Source organism: Panthera uncia, chromosome B1, assembly GCF_023721935.1.
Source record: "Panthera uncia isolate 11264 chromosome B1, Puncia_PCG_1.0, whole genome shotgun sequence".
Lineage (NCBI taxonomy): Eukaryota > Metazoa > Chordata > Mammalia > Carnivora > Felidae > Panthera > Panthera uncia.
In genome coordinates, this window is record NC_064811.1 from 3,586,568 (window position 1) to 3,610,145 (window position 23,578).

Here is a 23,578-nt window from a genome sequence, read left to right on the forward strand (position 1 = left end):
TTTGGCATAGAATGTGTTTATGGTTGTGTTTCAAATCTTGGAAGGTATTTTGGACTTTTTTCCTGCTGTTTTGCTCACCTGTTCTTTTCTCGGTACTTGGATGGACGTCCCCAATCAGCCCCCTCTTTTGTGTGGTCATCAAATCCACACCTGCCCAAGGCAGGCACCGGGAGATCACGGCCTTCTCGAGGGAAGTGCGGGGGTCAGGCAAGGACTCCTGGAGCTCAGAAGTAGAAGCAAACTGAAAAGAAGGTTACGTGGTCTGGGTCAGAGGTGACCAGCTGGCTGTCAAATGCAGTGAAGTCATGTCTGTCCCCAGGGTCTTGGATAGCTTGCCCTGGGCGTTCCTCCCTCTACCCCCTCGGGCCTGCCCTGGGGTTCCCCTTAGGGCCCCGTCCGCAGGCTCTTTACTGGATTCCTTATCGCGCAGTCCCTCCTCCCTGCCTGCCCATCCTCTCTCCCTCCTTCCTGATTGGCCGCATGGCCCCTAGCGCCCAGGGTCTGCACTAGGGATTGAAGACACAACGCAGGAGTTGTAGCCTCCGTCCCCCAGTGGCCTTCCGACTCGGGGAGGGCTGCATGGTGGCCCCTGTGAGAGCAGGTTCTCGGGCCGTCTCCCTGCCTTCCTAGGCACTGGCTAGGGCCGGCCCCTGGCTGTGCTGGCCTCCGTTTGCTCCGTGCAGCCACCAGCTCCTGTTGACAGAGTGGCCTTACCCCTGGTGTAGGCCCAGCCACCCGCTCGCTCCCACGTAGTCGTGAGCTTCTCTGAGCCCTTGGTCCCAGGCGCCCCCCCCCCCTGTGTTGGAAGGACAACACACAAAACTGTCTCTGGGCCTTCCCACCCAAAGGCCCTTCTGCGTCCCTCTTCCTCCAAGGGTTTTCTGCCTTCTTCCTTACCTTCCGCACGGAGGGCTCAGGGAGAGCTGGGTGGGCTGGCACGAGCACGCCCCATCCACCCCTCCATCCCTTTAGGTTTGTGTCACGGGGGTTCAGCCCGTCCCCAGGAATGAGCTTTCCTTGGAGCACCCGCAGCGTCGTCCGATTCAGACATAAAAACCCACCATTCTGGAAGGACTCTGCATTTAGGAATTGTTTCTGCACGTGTGTGCGGCGCTGTGACAACTTGAGGTCCCAGGCGCAGTATCTGTGGCTCTCTCGCTTGCTGAGGGCTTCCTGGAAGCCAGGGCTCCTCTTTAAACTGCTTCTGTTTTCCGGGCTCCAGCACCAGGCCGTCCCTTGTTCGGGAGGCTTCCTTCCTCGGTTTTACGAAGTTCGTGCTTTCTGACCCCAAACCTGGCATTTTGTCAGGGTCTCGACTTCCGTGATCCTTGACCCTCGGTGCCCCCCTGACGCCAGCGCAAGATAAAAGCGGGTCTCAAAAGGGACCTTCTGAGGTACTTTTAATCTAGAAACGTCCGTGGAGTGTCAGTTTCTAAGTGTTCCATGCGACTCGATCCTTTGGCATTTGGGGAGGTGATGGTCCAGTCTAGAGCGTTCAGATAACCCTGGACAGCTGTGTGCCGGGCTGCCCCAGCGGGGCCGTCAGCCCAGGCTTGTGCGCAGGGGCCGCGGCGTGTAGATGGCGGGCGGGTCCCCGCATCACAGAAATAGACACGTCAAGTGGCTGCAAGAGACGGAACGTCCCTCCCGTGAGACTCAGACTGCTTCTATTTTTGTGACAAAAGGCTGTAATTACAGTGTGCTGCCAGAAGGATGTAAAAATAGGGTAAAATGAGCACAACCTAGGAATTAATATTTCTCTCTTTTTTGGAAAGTGCAAAGCAGTTTGTGAAGACCTTTAGGTCTCTGGCTGTGGTTCTGAGTCTGGGTTTAGTTTATACTTGAATGTCCTTGTTCTAAAGTGGCCCCTAGTTATTTTAGTCCTTTGTAAAAACCTTTCCTGCTGAAACAACACCATTATATCCGCTATATTCTGAAACGTCCTCTTTTCTGTGATGATTTGATTTCTTTCTTTCAACAGACTGTGTTTGGGTCGCTGTGCTTTCTTCAGGTAGAACAGAGTGTGGCACCCGGGTGCACACTGACGGTCACCTGTAACACCTGAGCCGCTGACGCGTGCGTGACAGACAGGCAGAGTCAGGAGGTGGTGTTCACCCTGGCACACCCGCAGCTTGGGGCAGCACCGTGCGCGGCTGGGGCCGGGCTCTGTGCCGCGGTCTCCTCCCGCATCTTGAGATTTCCCCGGGGGACATAGAGGGGTCAACAGTTTCGAAGCACTTAAAACGTCTGGGCCGTAGTAGTTACTATAAAGTAAAGTGCTTTCTGGGCCGGAGCTCGAGGTTTCTGGGCCCCCAGGCTGTCACATGGCTTCCGCTCTCTGGATTAGGACTTCCAAAATTGGGGTCTTTAAAGAAAAAATGTCAAATCCTCTTTGTTTTCCCCTCTACTTTTAAAGAAAGGAACGAAACAAAAACTTCATAAGCCAGCTACCCTGGGAACGATCTTAAGGAAAAAAGCAACCCCTCCTGAGTCTCCCAAAGTAGAAAAGTTGTCCGCTTACGTGTGTGTGCATGCGCGTGTGTGTTCTTGGTAACGGTGTGGGGTACACGTATGCGTTTTGGGGGGTACTAATAATGTCTCTGCTATGCTTTCTGTGGCCGAGGGCACTAACGACGAAGCTGTGTGTTGCAGTGGGACCCTGAAGACGGCCCTCCTGCTTCCCGTGCCAGAGGCCTGGGAGAAGAGGTGCTCTATGATAACGCAGTCCTGTACGATAACTTGCCGTCTCCGAAAATCTTTGCGCGCTACCCGCCTGCTGACAGAAAGGCTTCTAGGCCGTCTGCCGACAGACTGTCCTGTAACCATTACAAATACCCTCCCTCCTGCACTCAGTCTGCCACTAACACCTCTTCTCTGGGGAGGGCGTCTTCTGTCGGGCTCAGCTCCCAGGTACAGCATCTCCTTCCATCCTGTTCTAGAATTGTCTGAACCGCGGGCCTCCTGCAGGGCGTTACAAGGATAGTGTAGCCCCCAGCTCGCAGTGGCTGAGACCCATCAAGGGTGAAGCGGGATTTTGTCCTCAACTAGAACAGAATTTGCAAATGCAATCGATGTTTTGCTGCCCAGGAACTGATCAAACACTCCTATCTAGTTCATGGCTTAAGCACTGTGTTTCTTGGCCTAAATCTGGCTCTTTTTCTATTCTTGGAAAATTCCCCAGTGGATATTGTGCATTACGTTGCCTTAAGGCAAAGGTTTCAAAAAAGGACAGGGACAGTATAACTTTCCAGAACATTCTTGCACTGCAAGCTCCTTACAATATGTTCCCATCGCACGTACGTGAGGAACGCTGGACTCCAGGTACGACTTGCTTTTGGTCTTTAAACATAGAACGGGATCTTCAAGATGCTACAGTGTTTTTCTGTAACGAGTCTAAAGCGTACTGCCTAAAACCAAGTAGTAATGAGGATTTTGGATTATCACTGAATAAATAAGCTGGATGTTGCACTGCTGTCTGCTCTGTACCTCCTAGTTACGGCAGACGATAACATTGCTGTGTCAGTGCTAATCTGGTGTGTTCATGCATTTTCCGCCCGAGGACTTTCTGTACTCGGCACACAGATCTAAGCACCACGATATGAGAATACTCTGCAAACATGAAGCAGAGGGGTACACTTTAAATTACATTCTTTTTGCTCCATTTTTGGGGTAACCGTACGAAGCAGTGACTGCCTGGTAAGGTCCTAGCGCTTCGCACGGCGGAGGCTGGCAGAGCTCTAACCAGCTCATCGATTTCACCAAAATCCCAGGGAAGGTTTGTTTGTTTCTGATTTTTAACAACCGCTGCTCAGATCTGTGAAGATTCACTCAGTGAACACGAATGTGTCTACGGACTTCTCTCCTTTTATTGGCATAAAAGTTCTGTTAGGTGGAAATTGTGGGACAAGTATGCCATCTGGCACATTTGCTTTGTCCCCAGATGAGTCTGGAATGACTCGATACGTCATTTCGATGTGCTTGTTTTTATTCGTTTTCACTCTGTTTTAAGGTAGGAGACACTTTGTAAGTTGAATAGTAGCGCCTTTAGGTTTCCTGTGCTAGTTTGGTCATTTTGACCAAATAACAAGGGACCTGTTGTTTAATGCAGAGGTCTTTCAGTTAGTGAGCACCTACAGTTTGCCATATGTTGTGCACGTGTCTGGCGTGTCACCTGACTTATTTAGGAACCCTGTGGGGAGGACTCGGTATATTTATGGTTGTTTTTTTTTTTTATTTTTTTTTTTTTCAACGTTTTTTATTTATTTTGGGGACAGAGAGAGACAGAGCACGATCGGGGGAGGGGCAGAGAGAGAGGGAGACACAGAATCGGAAACAGGCTCCAGGCTCCGAGCCATCAGCCCAGAGCCTGACGCGGGGCTCGAACTCACGGACCGCGAGATCGTGACCTGGCTGAAGTCGGACGCCCAACCGACTGCGCCACCCAGGCGCCCCTATTTATGGTTTTTTTTAATGAGCGAATGGAAGCTCCGAAAGTTGTAGCGACTTGCTCAGTGTGTCCCAAGTCACAGAGTCAGAGCCTGAAGCTCCGTCTGTCCACCTCCCCACCACTGGGCCCACAATAGCAGCAAACGAAGCATCGTGGGCAAGCGTGGGTCTGGAGTCGACGTTTGCCGCCACTCTGGGTTGATTGATGACATAAGTCAGGTCCACGTGTGTCACGTAAGCAAAACCCAGCGTCTGTTGGCTTGCAGTGAAGGAGTAGAGGTACCGTTGAATCTTTCCCAAGAACCGACTGCATTCATACTGGTCCTGTGTCGCTCTCCTTGCTTCTGTCGTCCGACCCACCCGTGAATCAGAAGGCGGTTACCTGTCCCATGAGGACGTCAGGCAGTGGCAGGGCCCTTTGAGCAGAAATCTGATGCTCGGCCATGCCGCTCCCCTGAAGAGAATCCCCCAGAAAGACGAGCCGTTCATTTTTAGAAACGCAAACTTTTAGGAATCTCCACCGAATGCTCTCGGACGTTCTACTGCCTGTGCCAGCTTCTTGGTTAGCGTTTCTGATCTCCCAATAGAAGCGTATATAACTTTCATTGCATCCCGACTGGAGGCATCCAAGTTCCTCACTGGCCTCGGACCTCCGCTCCAGACCCACGTAAGCCAGAGCAGGAAAACCACAGCAGCTCAGTGTTTGGAAAGCACGCTGGCTTTCCGTCCGTGCTAGGTTATAGGAAGGATTCAGAGACTGAGACAACTTACTGAAAACAAAAAGTATTTTTTATTGTCTGTTTTTAATTTCCTTCTGCTTGTCTTGACAGCTGAAGGGTAAAAAGCCCCCCGCAGCCTCCGGTGGGGTCCCGGGGAAGGGGAAGACTCCAAGCAGTCAGCAAAAACAAGCCGACTCGGCATCCAGCGTGAAGCGCACGCCTTCAAGTAAGTTCACCGTCCGGATCCTTCCTAGTTTCAGGTGCGGTTCGCAGGGCTGGGGCCGTAAGAGCCGTCTTCTCACCTGCTCGGGTAGAGATGCCGGGTGTGGGGGTCCGGTGGAGAGCGGGGACTGCGTTCATCGTCACCCTGCCTCCTTGCCGGGTTGAAGACGGGTGACGGTCTCTAACTCTGCTCTTCTGAGTGCTGTATGAGAGGAGAAGCAAAGCTGACCGGTTGGGCGTATAGGCGGCGTGCAACCGCTCTGACGCTGTTTCCCTAGGACACGATTGTAGGCGCCCTGGGCTTCGGGTCAGCAGACGTCAGCTTGCGTCCCCAGTCTGCGGGTGACTTAGTGACTTCTGTCAAGCCGCGCGAACGCTCTGTGAGCTCGGCTCCCCGTGTTGGCGGCGTAGACAAGTGGCTGTGGTCTCTGTGACGTCTCTGAGGTGTCCCGTGGGTCTCCAGGCACGAGAGCGGCGGAAGGTTGACGGGATGCGTGTTCGTGCCCCGCCTTACGGTCTGCGAGCCGATGTTCGCGGTCCCCTGTTGATTCGCCCGGCCTCTTTATCAGGGCAGGTAGTGTCGTCTGCCCCGCCGTGCAGACGCAGAAATCCTCTCCGAGAGACCGAGGGGCTCCCGCAGCATCTCACAGCTGGCCAGTAACGGAACCAGAGTGAGCACTGCCGTCAGACTCCACATCTGCAGGGGGCCGAGCAGAGCAGAAGCAGGACACGAGGGGGGACCCAGCCCGCCCGAGCGCCTGGTGCCCTTCCCCACCTGCGGTGGATTCACCTCAGGTGACAGCGCCGTCCACACCCGTGCAGATTTGCTTCGGCCCCGGCGGCGCTGGGCCCCGACTCGTTCGGCCAGCGGGGCAGCTGGGCCTGTTGCCCAGGCAGCACACGCAGGGTGCTTGCCGCCCAGCTGCTCGGGTCTTGGGGAAGCTCTCGGCCGGACCTGCTGGTAAAGGGGCTGCGGCTCAGGCCGTTACGAGGTCCGGGAGCTCCTGAGCGGGTGTGGATGTGTTAGGGGAGGAGGATGGGAGTCAGACTCCGGAGATCGCGTGGGGAGTTGTGTCTGTACTTTTTGAATCTGGCTCGGTGCCGCTGGCTGGTAGACGTTCTCCGTGGTGGTGACGATGAGGCCAGCCGGCTCATTAGTAACCCCTCAGGTGTTCTCGGCACCTGACTTAGCGACCTCCTGTTTGCACTGTGATGGGCGTTCGGAGTGTGAGAGTGTCTGGGGATGGGGAGGGCGGCCCTTGCCTTGGCCACATACAAGGACGAGCCTTGGGCTTGACCAGCAATCCTTGGCCGCTTGTGCCCCAAGGGGGCTTCTCTTCTGTACATCAGCTTGTCCCTACTTCCTTCTCCTCATATGTGCGCTTCGAGCAGATAGGTCGGGAGCCGGTTGGACCAAATCCCCCTCGTCACAATGTTATTGTGCTGGCTGATTTTGACCTCATCTTTCTGGCAAATCTTATTTCTCTAATGCAGTTGGGTGTATTTATAGTCACTTGAAAGGTTAGCGCTCTTCATTCGTGGAGGGACGCGGGGGAAGGAAATAGCTTGTGCCCCAGAACCTTGCTACACGGGACCCGACCCTTATGAGGTCTCTGTCTTGACAGCATTTCTCCCAGGGCCCGTGCTCCTTTCATTTCCTAGGTGATTTATTCCTTTGTGTTATGAGACCTTCTGTAGGGAACCTGTATTAACTTTGGTGACATCTAACGGTGACAGAAGAAAAAAAATAATTGCATTCAGTGTTTTTGCTGAATCCAGCCAGTTGCATTACAGGCTGGACGGGGTTTATTGCACGGGGACCCAGAGATGTGGACATTTATAGGTTAGTGCATGCAGCTCTGTTGGGAAAGCCTCTGCGGTTAGAAGTCAGCGAGCACTCTAGCCGGTGCCCGCAGTGCTTTTGTTTCAAATGGCCGATTTTGTTACCCTCGGGCTGCGATCCTTTTAATATCATGCTGTGTGTGTACTTTTTCTTTCCGTCTGTCTGTCTGTAGTGAGGGGAGGTTGCCTGGGGACTGAAGATTTGCACCTGCCTTCCTAAACGCAGGGTTTCATTGCAGGAGTCAGCGCCTTCGGCATCTAGGACAGGGGCCGGCTGGGGCTCTGGGGACTCCGTTGTCACTGACGGTGACTGGAGCTGCCATGAGGGTCCACCCCGTCCCGGGCATCTTGTGGTTTTCTTGGGATGGGTTTTAGGTACAGATCTCAAATTTTGTTGGACCTCCAGGTGGGCTTCTCGCTTCTGCTTCATGGGGCGGGGGGGGGGGGGGGGGGGGTGAAGCTGAGCCTCGGGGAGATTCGTTGCCCAGTCCTGGCGGCCTCTCTGGCATCACACCACACACCTGCCCAGGAGTCACTGCCAGTCCCCTGGGGCAGCAGACACACAAGCCGACGATGGCGGTGCTGTGGGGTGTGAGGCGGCGGGGCGCAGGGGTGCGGCTGACTCGTGGGAGGCCCCTGAGTCGCAGTCAGGTGCAGGAGGCAATGGGAGCTCCGAAGTCAGTGACCCTTGATCACATGTGTGGCATCTCTGTCTCTTCAGGGTGTTTTTCCAGGGAGGGTTTCTCTGAATTATTGTCCTCATAAGGCCCACATACTCAGAGGACAAGATTTAACGCAGTAGCGTTGGCCAGATCTCCGACTAGTTTCCATAAGACTGGTTTCCTCTTCGTTCGTTCGTTCGTTCGTTCGTTCGTTCATTCATTCATTCCTCTTATTTAATGAGCATTTAGCAAGTGCTCATTTCATGCTTGTTCTGAGCGCTCCATAAATCTTAAGTTAGCCCTGGTAACAGCCCTGGGGGTCGTTGTGTCACAGTTGCGGGAACCGAGGCATAGACAGGCGGGGCGCGTTGTTTCAGGTCGCACAGCTGATGTGGCATGATGGGATTCCAGCCCAGCCAGCCAGATCCAGACCCCGCTGCACACAGACTCCCCGTATTCCTGTTCATTCCTTCACTCGTTCAGTGGATACCCGTGTGCTCGGTCCAGGCCGGACACCCACCGCAGCACAGGGGACAGAGCTGCGTCCAGCCGGCCACACTGCCGGGCGGCTCAGTCATGGGGCTCGGATGTGCCGGTGTTCACGGAAGTCTTTTGAAAAATACAGAGAAGTGCCCACATCCGGGAGATTACTCTTGGTGTGGATTAGGGAATGCTGAGCCGCAGCCTTATTGAAGATTGTTGCGTGCTGCAAAGGAAAGTGAGTTAAAAAATGTCCTGATGTTCTGTTTGTGTTCCCTTAACTCAACTCAGAGACTCCTGGGAAGCTATCGAAACTATTCGAATTTCTCCATTTTCTACTCAAGTCCAGCTTCCCATTCTTTGTCTTACTGAGCTAGCGAAATAGCTAGATTAGAGTGTCTTTTACCAAGTTGGCTGATTTTTTAAAAAAATTTTTATTAAATATATTTTTTAACGTTTATTCACTTTTTGAGAGACAGAGACAGAGTGCGAGCAGGGCAGGGGCAGAGAGAGAGGGCGACACAGAATCCAAAGCAGGCTCCAGTCTCTGAGCTGTCAGCACAGAGCCCAACACGGGGCTCGAACCCACGAACCATCAGATCACGACCTAAGCCGAAGTCGGACGCTTAACTGACTGAGCCACCCAGGCGCACCTCGAGTTGGCTGATTTTAAATAGGCTTTATGAATTACCCTGTTATCTGCTTAATTAAACCTAATTTTCTTCTGTGGCTTTCTTTCTTTTTTTTTTTTTTTTTTTTAAGATGCTGACCAGTACAAATATGGCAAGAACCGGGTCGAAGCCGATGCCAAGCTGTTGCAGAGCAAGCAAGAGGAGCTGCTGAAGAGGAAGGAGACCCTGCGGAACAGGCTGGCCCAGCTCCGGAAGGAGAGGAAGGACTTGAGGGCTGCCATCGAAGTGAATGCTGGTATGCGGGGGGACCTCCTTGGGTTAGAGTGTGCACTTCCTGTCCTGCCCTCAGTAAGACCGCCCGTCTCCGTGCTGGTAAGCCCAGGGTGGCACCGCAGAACAGGCAAGAGGAGGCCAGGGCCGCCCCTCAGCCTGCTCGCCCGCTCTCCAGGGCCGGTGGGTGGGGCCGCCGGGAGCTGTCCCCTCTTCAGGTGCTGGCAGCAGAGACTGTCTGCAGGACAGGTGGGGCTCAGCAGTTTCAAGTCATGTGTATGATGAAACAGTTGGGGCTGCTGGCAGGAGAACAGTCCACGGGGACAGGTACGATTCAGGAGCCCAAGCAAGAGGTAGAAGGAACCCTTGGTGCCCCGAGAAGAGACAGCGTCTGAACTCCTGGAAGGGAACAGGGAAACAGGCCAGGATAGTGGAAACACGCCCCAATGGCCGTTGTTGGAGAACCGAGTCAGGACCCGAGAGAGGGGTGTCTCTGGATCAGGCAGGTTTGTTCTTGCTGGCAGGGGCAAGGAATATGGGGTTCGTGGCTGTGCGGATGGAACTGGTGTAGGTCGCCTCAGCTCAAGACTGGTTCTTACCTTGGGGCAAGATTCACGCTTTAGGTTTCGGTTTTGCTGGCCTCGGGGTGGAGCAGAGGACCCGGGGGTCCGAAGGGGAGACGCCTGCTTTCACACGGCTCACCTGCAGGGAGGCCTTGGCGTACCTGCACGTGAAACAGTTCATCAGCCTTTCCAGCCTTTCAGTCCAGCCTTTCCGGACTTCGGGGCCTAAATGAGTGTTGGGACAGGAAGCGCTTTTGGAGTTCAAAGACTGGGAGGTTAGATACAGGCTGAGCAAGTGAGAGCTAACCCGCAGGAGGGGCTGGACGTGGCAGCCGGCCGCCTGCCTGCGGGGAACCGAATGCTAAGTCAGAGACCTGGGTAGGAGCCTCCAGGCCCACAAGACAGAAGGAGGATTTCTTCCTTCTGTTGTTTCAAGCTTGCAGGGTCGCAAAGATGCAGACAGGTTAGACCAGCTCCCACGCGGTGACACCAGGCCAGGGCCACACACGCGAGCCGGGTAACCCCTTGGGATCGGTTTTCCTGCACGTGCAGTGGGTACGTTCCCAGCCGCCTTATGTCCGTGGGACACATTTCAAATAAAGTGAGTCCAGTAAATGCACCTTGAAGCGACAGGTGCCTATTCTGTGGGGGTGAAAGCTTTATCGTGGATCCTCCGGGAGGAGAGAAGGCCCAGGAATCACGGGGGGGGGGGGGGGGATTGGGACAGGACAACCTCCAGACTCTCCAAGCCAGCGGCACCCCTGCAGGCATCTGCCCTGAGTCCCATATGTTGAAGTGAGTACGCTGAGGCCTGGGCCCAGAATTCTGGGATTTGTGGGAATCCAGGCCTCCGGCCTCCAGGGCCACAGTCTCCCAGCTGCAGGAAAGCAGAGCGGTTGGAAATGGTCGCTGTTCTTTTAGCGAACAGCTGAACTTGAGTTTTGTAGAAGGGAACCCAGGTCAGGGTCGCTTGGCCCACAGCGCCGTGCAGAGCTCGCGCGAAGGGCAGCGGCGTGTGCCATCTGTTGGCCGGAGCGACAGCGTGTCCGTGGGCTTGCAGGCAGGAAGCCGCAGGCGGTTCTGGAAGGCAAGCTGAAGCGGCTGGAGGAGGAGTGTAAGCAGAAGGAGGCCGAGCGCGTCAACCTGGAGCTGGAACTCACGGAGGTCAAGGAGAGCCTGAAGAAGGCCCTGGCCGGCGGGGTCACTCTGGGCCTGGCCATCGAGCCCCGATCAGGGACGTCGAGCCCACAGGTAAAGTCCCTGCCAGCCCAGCGAGCACTCAGCCACATGCCAGCTCTGGATGGGTTCCCGGCTGTGCTCTGAGCCACTGGCCTCACGTTTTCCCCTCTTTGTGTAAGCATGGTGGACACAGCGGCCCCCCTCCTCTCCCTTCCCGGATGCCGTCATCGTAGGACACAGCAGCCCCCCTCTTCTGCTTTCCTGGATCCGGTCATGGAACACAGCTGTCTTTATCTCTTTCCAAACACGTCCTGATTGGATTCCAGCTCAGTAGCTAGAAATCTCAATCCCACGTAGCAGGTTTTCACGAAGCGTCCAGCACATGCTGGGGATCCCGCCAAGTTGCGGGGGGCAGAACCCTTGTCAAATCTGACAGGACGAGGGGAAAGAACTTTCAAAACACAAATTAGTGCCTTCAGGGGCTTCCTGTTCACTCTCTGGGACTCATAGTCACTGAGAAGCTACCAGCATCCTTCTCATAACTATTCTGTCGGGTCCAGATGACCCTCAGAGTCTGATGTCACTACTTCCGTTTTACGGTCGAGGAACGTGGGACCCAGAGAAGTGAAGTGACGCCCCCCCCCCCCCCGCCACCTGACCCGCTTCCCAGGGCTCCTTTCTGTCCCTCTTTCCAAACTTCCTGGCAAAATGTGGAGCCTGGGTGAAGCCCCCTGCCCCTCCCCTCAGCACTGGGGTGGACCCGCGGGGAAGACTGATGTCTTTACGGATGTATGGCACAGCTGAAACCCCGCATCCCCCCGGGGGTTCCTCCTCTCTCTAGCGGTGACCCTGCACCCCCCCCAACCAAGAGTCCCCATCTTGGCCCCCATTTATCAACTCTTCTCCTTTGGGGCTCACAAAGCCAAGCCTGTCCTTGGGAAGGCTCAGGACTGGTCTGTTTGAGCCTCCCCACCCAGCCCGCAGGGCCCGGCCACATCCTCCCTCGGGAGGTCTCTCCTTGGACCTTGGTGCTGTCATCGGTCCCGGCACTGGCAGCTCCCGGCTCTACCCGCCCGGACCTTGTCCTGGGAATGCGGCTCATGGGACAGATGTCCCAGAGGAGCATCACGGGCTGCCTTACGGACCCAGCTTGGCCTCTCCCAGGGAGAGATGGTGTTACTCTCTCCTTACCAACCATTCTGTCCCCCACTCCCTCCTGGCCAGCATGGCCTTTGAAAAGCATGTCCAAGTGAACCGGAACATGGGTACAGCTAGCTGCTTGGCATCCAGGGCCAGCAGCCCCCGTAGGGGGTTCCAAGTGACCCAACTGAGTGGTGATTGAAGCAGTGTTCTACTCAGTGGCGTGCCGTATGACCCAAGCAGCATGCGACCATGTGTTATGCCGCCATGATGGGGAGCTTGGTCCTGGGCCCCCATCGGGGTGGGCACTGCTCCCCACCAGTCCTCTTCCCCAGGGAGCAGCCTGTGTCCTTGTGGGGGGGGGCGGGGTGCTGCCAATTGTAGGCACATTTGGTCACATGCTAAGCGTTTCAGAAGACGTCTTCCTTTGGTGTCCACGAGCTGTATGGGCTGCAGGATTATCCGGGCTGGGGTCACTCCAGGGAGCTCTGCGCTGCCACCAGCCACAGTCACAGTGACTTTCACTGCCTGGTGGCACGCAGAGCTCTCTGAAGGTACAAAGCACCGTGCAAATGGACAGCTGCCCAGCTCGACCAGTCGTCCCGTCTGAAATGGCGTTTCGAAGGTGCTCTCAGAACCAGGTGCTAACCATGCAGGGCCGTTGTCATTGTTGTCTCTGCCTGTTTCCAAAACCCATGTCTTTTCTTTAAAATGAACAATTCTCGGGGTGCCCGGGTGGCTCAGTCAGTTGAGCATCTGACTTTGGCTCAGGCCGTGATCTCACCGTTCGTGTGTTCAAGCCCCGTGTCAGGCTCTGTGCTGGCAGCTCAGAGCCTGGAGCCTGCTTCGGATTCCGTGTCTCCGTCTCTCTCTGCCCCTCCCCTACTTGTGCTCTGTCTCTCTGTCTCTCTTTCTCTCTGTCTCTCAAAAATAAATAAACGTTAAAAAATTTAAATGAATGATTCTCCTGCTGGAAAATGCTGATGGCCTGGAAACCATACCTCACGAGGGGCCTTCTCTCTGCGTTGACAGTCTCCAGTTTTTAGGCATCGGACTCTGGAGAGCTCACCCATGTCCAGCTGCGAGACCAGCGATGCCGAGGGCCCGGTGCCGGTGAACAGCGCGGCCGTGCTGCGGAAGAGCCAGCCTACCGGGAGCTCCCCCTGCCGCGGGCACGTGCTGCGGAAGGCCAAGGTGAGCTCCGCCCTCCCGTGTGCAGAGGCATCCGCCCCAGGGTGTGCTGGCTGCTGTGGGAGGGACAGGTGGGGGGGGGGGGGCTCCAAGGGCCTTGCCGTTATCCCCACAGCCAGGGCCTCCTTCAGGGTCCTCCTCCTTTTCAAAGGCCAAGAGCCCCAGAACCTAGCTCAGGGCACCGACCAGCTGGTGTCCCTAGCAACTGTGGCTCTGGGAGGACCTGGGGTGGGGACTGGACCAGGTGACCTCTGGTTCTCAGAGTCCAGGCTGCCCCACTGCCTTGCCGGTGGTGCTGGGGGCACAGGGTGAACCCCTGTGCCCACCTGTGCTCTCCAGTCTCCTGTCTGGGATCGGCCCTGACAAGCTGGGACGCTAGACCGAAAACTCTCAGAAAATGTTAAATCCGTTATAGTTTGTCAAAGTGAACGGTTCTTGACTGCGGTGACCGCAAGCGTGGCATGCAGAGAAGTCGGGCTGGGAGTAATTACCTTAATTCATCAGATGCATGTAATTTGCTCTGACGTGTGTGGAGGCGGGCAGCCTCCCTTTGCCGCCTCTGGGCCCTTCGTCGCTGTGAGAACCTGCCCGACCTGGCTAGAGATGCAGTGTCTTCTGAGAGGTGGCTGTGTGTGGGTGAGAGCGGCCCTCTGGGTGCCCACGGTGGGTGCTGGCGGCTGTGGCTGCGGGCACGTCCTTCCTGGCACACGCTTGACCGCTGAGAGGTGTCCCTGCCGTGTGCCCGTTAGCCCCCCCGGGGAGCGCACAGAGCCGGCCCCCCTGGTGCCGCTAATTGTTTGTAGATGAGCCGTGCAGTAAGAGCATGGCAGCTATTTTGTTTCTCTCCTGTGGAAGAAATCAGATTTACCACTGAGCCGCGGCAGCCCCCCATCCAGCTGTATGCCCTGGGGGTGCCCGGCGGCCCCCCGGCTTGGGGACGGCAGCTCCTGCCGCTTCTCCGTGACCTCGGCCGGTTCAGGTGGGTGGCAGCACTGAGGCCAGCCCAGGCCCACAGAGGGGAGCCGCTGTCCCTGCTTGCGGGTCCCTCACTGAGGGAGGGGGGTCGCACAGGGGTTTCCCGGGATCCCTGGGAGGCGACAGGGGCCTCATGGCTGGGGTCAGGGCCAGGGGCTTTGGGAACAGTAATCCACACTTAGGGGCATCACGCGCGTGCTCTCAGGGGCCCACCCCAGCCCCTTTCTGAGGACCAGGACAGTCGGCTCGTTCTGGGCACGGGAGGGGTTCGCCCAGATGGCATCCCTTAAGTGACTTCCGGGTCCCGATGGGAACCCGGATGGTGGGAGGCACCTGTCACGGGCTTTCAGCTCCAGGCCCGGTGCTCCCCCCGGCTCCGTCAGGAAACCTGCACGCTGACGGGTGTTCTGGAAGCCTGGTGCCGTGGCCTCAGCGTGCCTTTGGAGCCTCCACAGGCAAACCCTTCCGGAGGTGGCGGGTGCCGGGCTGCTCCGCAGACTCTCCAGCGAGGGCCTGCAGGGCTGTGATCTCCCTTCCCACCTTGTCCTGCTTCGGTGTGTTCGTGCAGCTCTCTCTGTCCCTCCTGGCTTTGGCCACTGTGACCCGCGCCTGGCGATTGCATTACCTTTGCTAAACTTGTCGGGGAGACACGTGGCAGCTTCTGTGGACAACACGCACACCCGTCTTCTCTCTAAACCCTGCACGGCCCCGGGGCACATCGTGAGCCGCGGCGGTGTGGCGGGGGGGGGGGGGGGGGGGGGGGGACGCGGCCTCCTGGCTTTCACGGTGGACACCTGCCCACGTGGCCGTCTTGGGGAAGCAGCAGAAGGGCCGAGGGAGGACGCACTGGAGGCCGGTCCTCTGTCTGCACAGCCTGCCTGACCGTGCCCACACGTGGTTTCCTGGGCGTGAGGGCGGCTCGGTTTTGCTTCTGTTCCCGGCACGTTGGCCAAAGCTGTGCTTTTAAGTGTAACTAAGCTTCGACTTTCGACCCCAGAAAAGGTGAGAAATCCCCCGTTTCATGCGATGTGCGCAGGTGCGCAGTGAACAAGCCCCGTTAGTCCAGCGGGAGTCGGGCGTGCACGTCGGCCAGCGCTGCCCCCTGGGGCGTGGGGGATGGAGCGCGGCCGCCCCGCTCGGCCCCCGGCCCCACGCCCACACATACCCCCTCCCTGCACCTCCCGGCGGCCCCTCGCGTGGGTCTGACTCCCGGGTGGGACGGCCATTCTCCCCGCCGTGCCGGTCCCCACACTGCAGGCGGCCTGCGTCCCCGGGGCGCAGCCCTGCCTCCTGGCCCCGGCCACCGTGACCTGTGCCTTCCTCTCGCCACACTTAGGAATGGGAGCTGAAGAACGGGACGTAGAGCACGGCAGGACGCCCCGCCCGCGTGGCCGCGGCACAGGACGCGAGGGTTTGTGACCGAGCTCCGACGCCAGCGCCCACGCCCGCCCGCGCGCACTCTCGCTACTGTTCACGTCCCCCTTAAAGAGACTTCCTGGTAACACTTTGGCTTCCGCCTCCACTTGCCAAAGAGCAGAGAGGACGGGAAGGAGCCCCGTGGCGAACGGGGAGCTGCACCCCTTTCCCGGGTTCCGGGAGCGCCGGGCCCTCGCTGGTGAGCGCGGCCGGCGTGGGCAGGGGCACCGCCCTACCCGTCTGCCCAGAGGCCGGGGTCTCCGCGTCCCTCCCCACGCGCCCGTCCCCCTCGGCACTGGAGGCGGGCACGTGACACGTCTGTGCTGTGAAGCATCTTTCCCCTTTTACCGTCTTTTTTCTGGACAAAGGCTTTCGTCACCGTGACGTGAAAAGCTGCCATTCTTTTTAAACTTTAAAAAGATTCTCCTTTTATCATGTGTTGCACTTAGCTCTAAGGGTTCTTCAGAGGTTCTGTACCATATTTTATTAATTATTTGTACTGCTTTTGAAAGGCAGCGGAGTGTCTCTGCTGCTCACCAATGTGTGTCCTTGTCCCCTTCCCCGCTGTCCCCGACCCTGCCTGCCACTCAGAGCCCGCAGGTGCCTCGCGGGATTACAGTGAAACCTCCACTTACAGACGGGCCAGTCCCGTGAGAGAAGCAGGTTCTGGAAGCCGCCCGGCCACAGAACCAGAGCATCCTCGTGCGGGACGAGAGCACGGCCCTGCCTCCCGCACGCAGACCCGGAGCGCAGGGGCACTGGGCTGCTCCCAGGCCCGCGGGCCGGGGTCGGGTCCCTGCACCCGTGTGGCGTTTCTAAGAGCCAGGTAATCTGCTGTGTCTCCAGAGGGACCCTCTCAGGAATCCTCAGTAATGGGGGGTGCAGCTACCGATGGAATAAAAGTCGGTCACCCCAGGACCCCTCTGCAGACAGATTCGGGGGCACGCGTCACACACGCGTGGAGGTCGTTTCCTGCACCATGTGGAGCCGCGGCGGAGCAAGGCTTCCGTCCGCCGCGGGTTCCCCACCAAATACGGGAACCGCAGACAAGAAGCCATCTCCCCTGCTTTTCCCCCAGGCGCCCGCGTAGCCTGTCCTGGGCTCCGCCACGGCTCCCACCGCCCTTTCTTCTTAGGGGTCCTGAGGCTGCCTGTGACCTTAGCGAGACAGTTCACAGCAGGGAGTGTGAGCTGTGGAGGTGGGCCGAGCGGAGACACAGCTGTCGCCTGGCCTGTCCCTCAGGGCCCCCCTCACCCGTTAGCAGGTGGAGACATATCTCCCCAGCACCCAGCCCATTCGACCCCCTGGGACATCGAGGGGGAATGCCCCCAAGACCTCAGGGCCCATCTTCCCAGCACTGCTGTCGTCCGTGTGGGAAGCTGGACCGCCTTGCCTTCCTTCTATGAAACTGATTTTCTGTAAAAGCAAAAAGTGTGATCCACCGTAGATTTTTGCTGCCTTCCGGTCCGGTAAAATTTCTCAGCGTAAGGCGCTGGGGCCTCTCTGCTTGACAGCCGACTTTGCCCGAGACAGCTGCCCGGTTAGGGCCATCAGGAGGGAAAGTGTGCAGCCTGTGCGCCCGACCGTGGACAGCACAGCCGGGGAGACCCCAGGCGGTGCTAACCCTCATCCCCATGAGTTTGCCCAAGGACACAGCCCATTGGAGCCAGAGCCTGGACTAGGACTCGGACCCTGGTCCTCACGCTCCTGACGAACAAAACTGGTGTCTAAAACACCAGGTTTTAAATTCGCTTTCACAGCCACGAACCCTTTAAAGGGGCCAACAGGCTCAGGCGGGTCCTGCGTCCCGCGGAGCCACCTGTGGGGGTCGCGCGGAGAGCAAGTCTGCTGACATTGGGCTCCTTTGCTGTGCGTTCCCCTCGACGTCTTTAGATTTGGTCAGAAAGTTAGGTGAAGGGATTTGCTTCAAATTAAGTTATTTATTTGTATATGTTCAATAAATAGAGTTTTTAATTTATGTCTGTATATATTAGACACACATTAGCCATCTTGTCAGAATCCTGACAGAGGTGTCATTTTACCACCTTCCCCACGCGCCCCAGGGCTCGGGCCCTGCCCGGCGAGGTGACGTGTGCAGCGGGCTGAGGGTCCCTCGCTGCGTGGGTGCCGGTCACGTCCCACTGGAGACATCACCCGAGCCGTAACAGACGGTCCTGTTCACGGAGTGATGGCCAGACCATGACGGGGCCCTGACCCAAAGCGGGAGGCACGCGCTGGGCTCGCAGATGGGACCAGCTCTGAGGGTGACGGGCCACTTCCATTAGCACTTGAAGCCACACCGTCAGCCTCCAGGCGCTGCCTCTGGTCACATGTCGTCCACCTTCAAAATCCCCTCCCGCCTCCTGTGTTTGTAATGTTTGAAAGTCACCCAGCAGCCTTTTGCACAGAAGCAGATGGTCACCTCAGTGTGGGCACAGGTGGGCAGAAAATGGTCACCTGGTGTGGGCATAGGTGGGAAGGTCACTTTTCCTTTGTTCAGAGTCCGTAGAGGGTTGGGCAAGGCCCTGCAAGCTGGCCACACCCTTGCCGGGCGTCTGGAAGGTTCCACCACAGGGTAACCAGTGTGGGTCTGGGGAGCGGTCCAGATGGCCGTGGAGCTTTCTGGAGTCTTCTCTGGGTGACCTTTCACGCCGTGGTGTGAACCTGTTCCCCCCCCCCCATCCCATTCATCCGCACACCTCTGTGTTGCCAAGCCTGATCTCCCCCGCATGCGTTTCAACAAACTACCCGAATGGTTTGCGGATTTACCTTTTGTCAAGTCTGTTTGGAGCGGTCTGTGCCCTCAGGCCTGAAGGCCGCGCCCAGGAAGGAGACTCAGACTTGTTCACTCACAGCCACAGTCTGGAACCTGTGTGCAGCTTTGCAAGGGGATCAACCTGGGGGCAGCATGGGTGTTTCGGGCAGGACCCATTTGTCTGTGGTCACATCCTTTCTGTCCAGAAGGGAATGGCGACCGTCCCCGCGTGCCCTCTGGCCGGAAGCCTCATCTTGGCCACACACCGGGCCGTGCACTCGGTCTGCCGGCCGAGGCGTGTGACAGGACCTGCCGAGGGGCAAGGCGGCATCGCTCCCATGGCCCACTGTGGCTGCCCTCTTTTTTTTTTTTTTCTAAGATAATTTTTTAATGGGAAAAATTTTAAGTCTGTCGTGTCGTTTTAAAGAGAGCAATCACTCTTTGTTCCTGTTGTCATTGCTGGCTGCTTGCTGTCCCCGTGGAGGGCCGGGTTGATACTGTGAAGACGTGACGGGGAACGGCACCGCGTGCCCAGAAGCGGGCTCAGCCTCTCCCGCGAGCGCCCCCAGGCGGCGTGTCCGGGGCGAAGGCAGGTGGCTGCGCCCCAGGGGTCGCCGGGCTCCCTCGATTCCGCCGCCCCATCTTTTGTGAACCAGTTCCAGCTGCGATCTTCCAGAAAAAGTCCCCTTTCCGGCAGCGGGCACGTGTCCCCAGGCATTCTGAGCTGTCGCCATGGAAGGTATTTTCAACATGGGATCGTCAGATCGTGACTCTTAGGGACCAAAGGTGTTTTTAATGAAATAATCTTTGTATTTGATTTCTAGTGAGAAGGGAAGCAGTGACTTTAATTTTCACACCAACTTTTGCATCATATTTAGCATTAATTGACCACGGCTATAAGTTGTAAAATGTTTTCATATTAAGATTGTAATTATTTCCTACTGTATTTTTTAAAAAAAAAACTAAAGTCATATTTAAAATTCTCTTTGAAAAAAACAAACTAGAAGCGTCAAAGATTTTTTTTTTAATTAAATATGTCACCGGTGCCCATTTTAAATGATTGTAAATAGATTTTCACTGTATTTCTCAATGTATTTAATTCATGAAGTCAGAACTTTTATCGGTGGAAACTGCCAATGGAGATACCAGTTTTCAGGCCGTTTGCTCCATATTGTAGTAAATCACTTGAATTTTCTGCTTTACTAACTGATTTTTCTACTGTTTTACACGGTGTAGCGCACGGACTGGCGCCCTCCGGCGTGCCTCATTTGTGTGTTATCAATAAAGCGGTACGCGTCCAGCCAGCCTCCGGGTCTCGCTCACTCGGTTTGCAGAGCAGCCAGGAACGGGGCGAGTTTCGGGCAGTCTCCATGGTGGGGGGGGGGGGGGGGCAGGAGCAGGGGAGGAGCAGGTGGGGGCTGTGCTTTGTTTCCATCCGCAAGGACCCTCTTTCATGAAAGAGCCTGAGCTGTTGTGTTTTTAAGTGGTTCGTAGTCTACAGACCCGAACTGAAGAAACGCTTGTGCACCTGCTGAGTGCCGGGCTCCGGGCCAGGTTACGAATCGGACGTGTCTTGCTCTCGGGGGCTCGCTCACGTCCACAGTCGGCCGGGACGTCCCCGGCGAGTGCAGGGCCGCGTGGAGACGTCCGGCATCTCCAGGAAAGGTGTGGCGGCCTTCGAGACGGTGGGGAGGGTGTGCAGGAGGGTGGGTACTTGAGCCAGGCCGTGGTGTTTAAATAGGAGTTCGGCAAGGAGCGAGGCAAAGGAAGGACGTCGCCGTCGGAGGCAGCGGCAGGAGCGGAGGGTGGAGAGTGAGAACAGGGGCCGCTCGGGCCAAGGCCGGGCTGTGAGGACACGGGAAGGCGGGGGTGGCGAGGTGGAAGGTGAGTCTAGACCAGCGGCTGGAGAGACCGGAGGGCCCCCCCGCATCCTGTGGAGAAGAGGGAGCTGTGGGGCACGTCCGGGGCTCCGCGCGTGGGTGGGATGGCCCCATGTCTGTTTGGAGGAAGGAAGACGGCCGCCGGCCGGGACCTGAATGAGAGTGACAGCCCGAGGCCGGCTCGCAGCGGTGCAGAGAGGCAGGGATGCCCCCCGCGGGTGCACGCGCCCAGTCTGAGCCGCAGATGGAGCGAACCAAGCCCCGCCCCCGCCAGGTGGCCGGCTCCTGCCCCCAGAGCTCTCCTTGACCTGGTCCTGCCTAAGGAAGGGCTGGCACCGGCAGGAGACGGCCCCAGCTGCGGGGCTGGCCGGTCGTTGGACAAGACGACCCTGGGGTCCGAGGAGCCGCCCCTGGCGAGGTGAGGGGGGCCCCGCAGGGTGGAAGTCCCGCTCGACAAGCAGGGGGGCCGGGTCTGACCCCGGGTCGGCGAGAGCTGGAGTCGCTGCACGAGTACCTATGTGGGACCCAGGGACGTCCGGGTGACCCGAGTGCGCGCCCAGACCCACCTTCCAGGGTGCCCCTCGCCCCGAATTGTCTCCCTGTGGTGTGGGGTGGGGCTGGGCCCGTCACAGATGGCGAAAGGGCCTTTCGTCCCATCCGTCTTAGGTGGAGGGGGGGTCTCGGCATGGCCATAACCCTGTGTAACCCCACGCAGGAGCCGGGACAGAGCTTTCCCTGCCCCAACGAGAGCTTTCCCCCCCCCCCCACCCCAGGCAGTCTGTCCCCCGGGGAGATTTGGTAAGTCTGTGTTGACTGAGGCTCTTTCTCAGGTCTCGAACACAGGTCACGCCCCGCTGGGTTGATGAAGGAACAGGAAGTGCCTCTTTAATTTCTTTTAAAGCTCAGCCAGAAGACCCCAGAGACGACTCAGGATACTCATCATGTGCGTTATAACTTGGGGCGGGGGGCAGGCGACACAAAGCCTCACCAGCGTAAATCGGGAGCCCAGCTCCTTAAGGGGAAGCAGGGAAGACGTTAGCTGGTGTCTGGGATCCAGAAATTTCATGATGGGAACTTCATCGATCTTCTGATGAGTGGCTGTCTTTTCGTACAAAGGGACCAACTGGTCGAGAAGGGGGGTGAGAGACACAGGAGGGGTGCCCACCCAGTGCGAGGGGTCAGGTGCGCTCACCTCTTGACCTGGGGGGGCTGGTGCCAGCCGGCCCTGACCTCCGAGAGGGCTGGTCTGTCCTCGAGCTGCGCACGGGGGTGGGGGCGCACGGAGCTGAGGGCTGACTGCTTCCTTCCCGGGGGGCGGCCGGCCTCACCCCTGGACGCACAGACTGCCCTCCCGGGACCAGCCAGTTCCTGGAGATGGTGAAGGGCTCGCCCGTGAGCACGCTCTCACGTGCAGACCAAGCATTCTGGAGCCCAGCCCCCAACCGCCTCCCGTGTGGGGCCCCTACGCTCTGGGCCACCACCCTCTTCCCTGGTCCCCGCAGGACCTCTGCGGCCCGGAGCCTGCTGAAATCATTCCGAGTCGCCAATCCCGGGCCTGTCCGTGCCGGCCCACCTGCTCCTTCCCGTGAACCTGGTTCTCCGGTCCCTCTGCCTCCTGACCGGCCCTGGTGCTGCCCCGCGTGGCCCTGCCGGTCGGCGGTCTCCGGTTTGAATTCTGCCTCGTTCTCTTCTTTCTTGGTGTCTGAAGTGCCATCTGGCTTGTCTCTGAGGGGGCCTCTCTCTCTGCCTCGCTCATCGGCGGGTGGACATTAGAGGGCCGACTGGCGGCCGCGGCCGCAAAGTACTCTGGGGCCCGATGCTCCGAGCCCGACGCTGCTGCGCTTCTCCTGGGGCCGGACGGAGCAGAGCAGCGGTGGGAGGGCCCGACGCCCCGGGTGGTGGTGCCTCATCCTTCCCGAGTCCCTCCAGCCACGGGAGAAGCACCTCATCGGTCCTGACATTCGGGCCCCGACTGGTTTTGTTGAACAGACTCTCCTGAGCACCTGGTCAGGCCGTCCTGGGCGCTGGGAGCACAGAAATGGGTTCAACCCGCTTCCACCCTGGGTCACAGCAGGCAGTGGCCGGCGGGGAGGGGGAGCAGTCCGACAGCCACGTCCTGCGCCCAAGACCGTTCTGGACACAGGGCGGGCGGGGGACGCGGACGGACCGTGAGGGTTCCCGCTCCCGCGGGGCTGAGCTTCCCGAGCGCGGCTTGGGCAACGATAAAAAACGAACAGAAACACTCAGCCTCGAAAAGCTCCAGCATTCGGGCCGAGGGAAGCCAGGCCGCAGGCCGTAAGGCAGGAACGAGGGGCCGTCGCGGGAGAGGGCAGGGCGGAGGCTGGGGGAGCGCAGACCACGCGGGGCCCTCAAGCCCAGGGGAGGTCGGGCAGCTCGGTGCTTTCGGCTGCGGGTCAGAGGGGACACAGTCCAGCTTTGGTGACTGGGTCCCCGAGCAGGAGGTGGGGCGGTCAGCACCCCGTCCCCGTCAAGGAGCCCAAGCCTGTGTGCAGGCACAGCCGCGCCCGTGGAAGAGAAGGCCCGGTCCTCCCCACAAGTGCCCCAGGGGTGACGTCTCTGAGCTGTGGCCGTTGCGGCCACCGTGGGGTCCACCCTGTGCAGACAGAGCAAGGCTCCCCTGAAGAGGGGCTCAGGGAGGAGGCAAATGCTGAATGGAGGAAAGGGGGTGCTGCTGGGTTGGGGGGCTGGGCTGGGGACGTGCAGGGGGGCGGGGGCAACCAGCAGAGGCTGCTTCCGACGGAAAGGAGTTTCCCGGTGGGGCTGGAAGGCCCTGGAGGGTTCCAGGCAGGGAAGGGAAGTGTTTCAAGGCTCTGACGACTACACCAGGCAGAACTGGCCACGGGAGGTGGCAGAGGCCACAGGGAGGCCAGCCGGATGCACGCACGACCACGCCTTGTCCCCCAGCCCCTCCCCGCCGGCAGGCCCCTCAGGTGGGCGTCCCCACATTGCAGGGTCGGCCCGTCTTCTCGGGGAGGCTGAGGGTCCCCACGACTGCCGTGTGTAAGCTTCGTGCTGCGATGGGAGTAAAGTCATGGGAACTGGATGCGGCTGGATGCCAGGCTGGGGGTCCTGGGGCACTGGAGGGGGCATTTCAGGGGGCCCGGGGGCCAGGGTGGGGCGTGTCAGGGGTTCTGGGGCACCCGGGCGGGGGGTGTCAGGGGTCCCAATACGCCGGGGCGGGGGGG

At 58.3% G+C, this 23,578-nt stretch overlaps 1 protein-coding gene across 5 annotated transcripts in view; it reads left to right on the top strand.

Moving 5' to 3' along the window:
* Nucleotides 1–17,715, top strand: part of AFAP1 (actin filament associated protein 1) — a 142,714-nt gene extending 124,999 nt beyond the window's left edge. For 4 of the 5 annotated variants that reach the window (XM_049630241.1, XM_049630238.1, XM_049630237.1 and 1 more), the window contains 6 exons: nt 2,653–2,910; nt 5,277–5,391; nt 9,134–9,298; nt 10,897–11,087; nt 13,188–13,349; nt 15,658–17,715. In XM_049630241.1, the coding sequence (XP_049486198.1) occupies nt 2,653–2,910; nt 5,277–5,391; nt 9,134–9,298; nt 10,897–11,087; nt 13,188–13,349; nt 15,658–15,684 (918 nt within the window). In that variant the 3' untranslated portion in view covers nt 15,685–17,715. The remainder of the gene's footprint in view (nt 1–2,652; nt 2,911–5,276; nt 5,392–9,133; nt 9,299–10,896; nt 11,088–13,187; nt 13,350–15,657) is intronic. The other variant, XM_049630240.1, reaches the window with a different exon arrangement.
* The last annotated feature ends 5,863 nt before the right edge of the window (nt 17,716–23,578 follow it).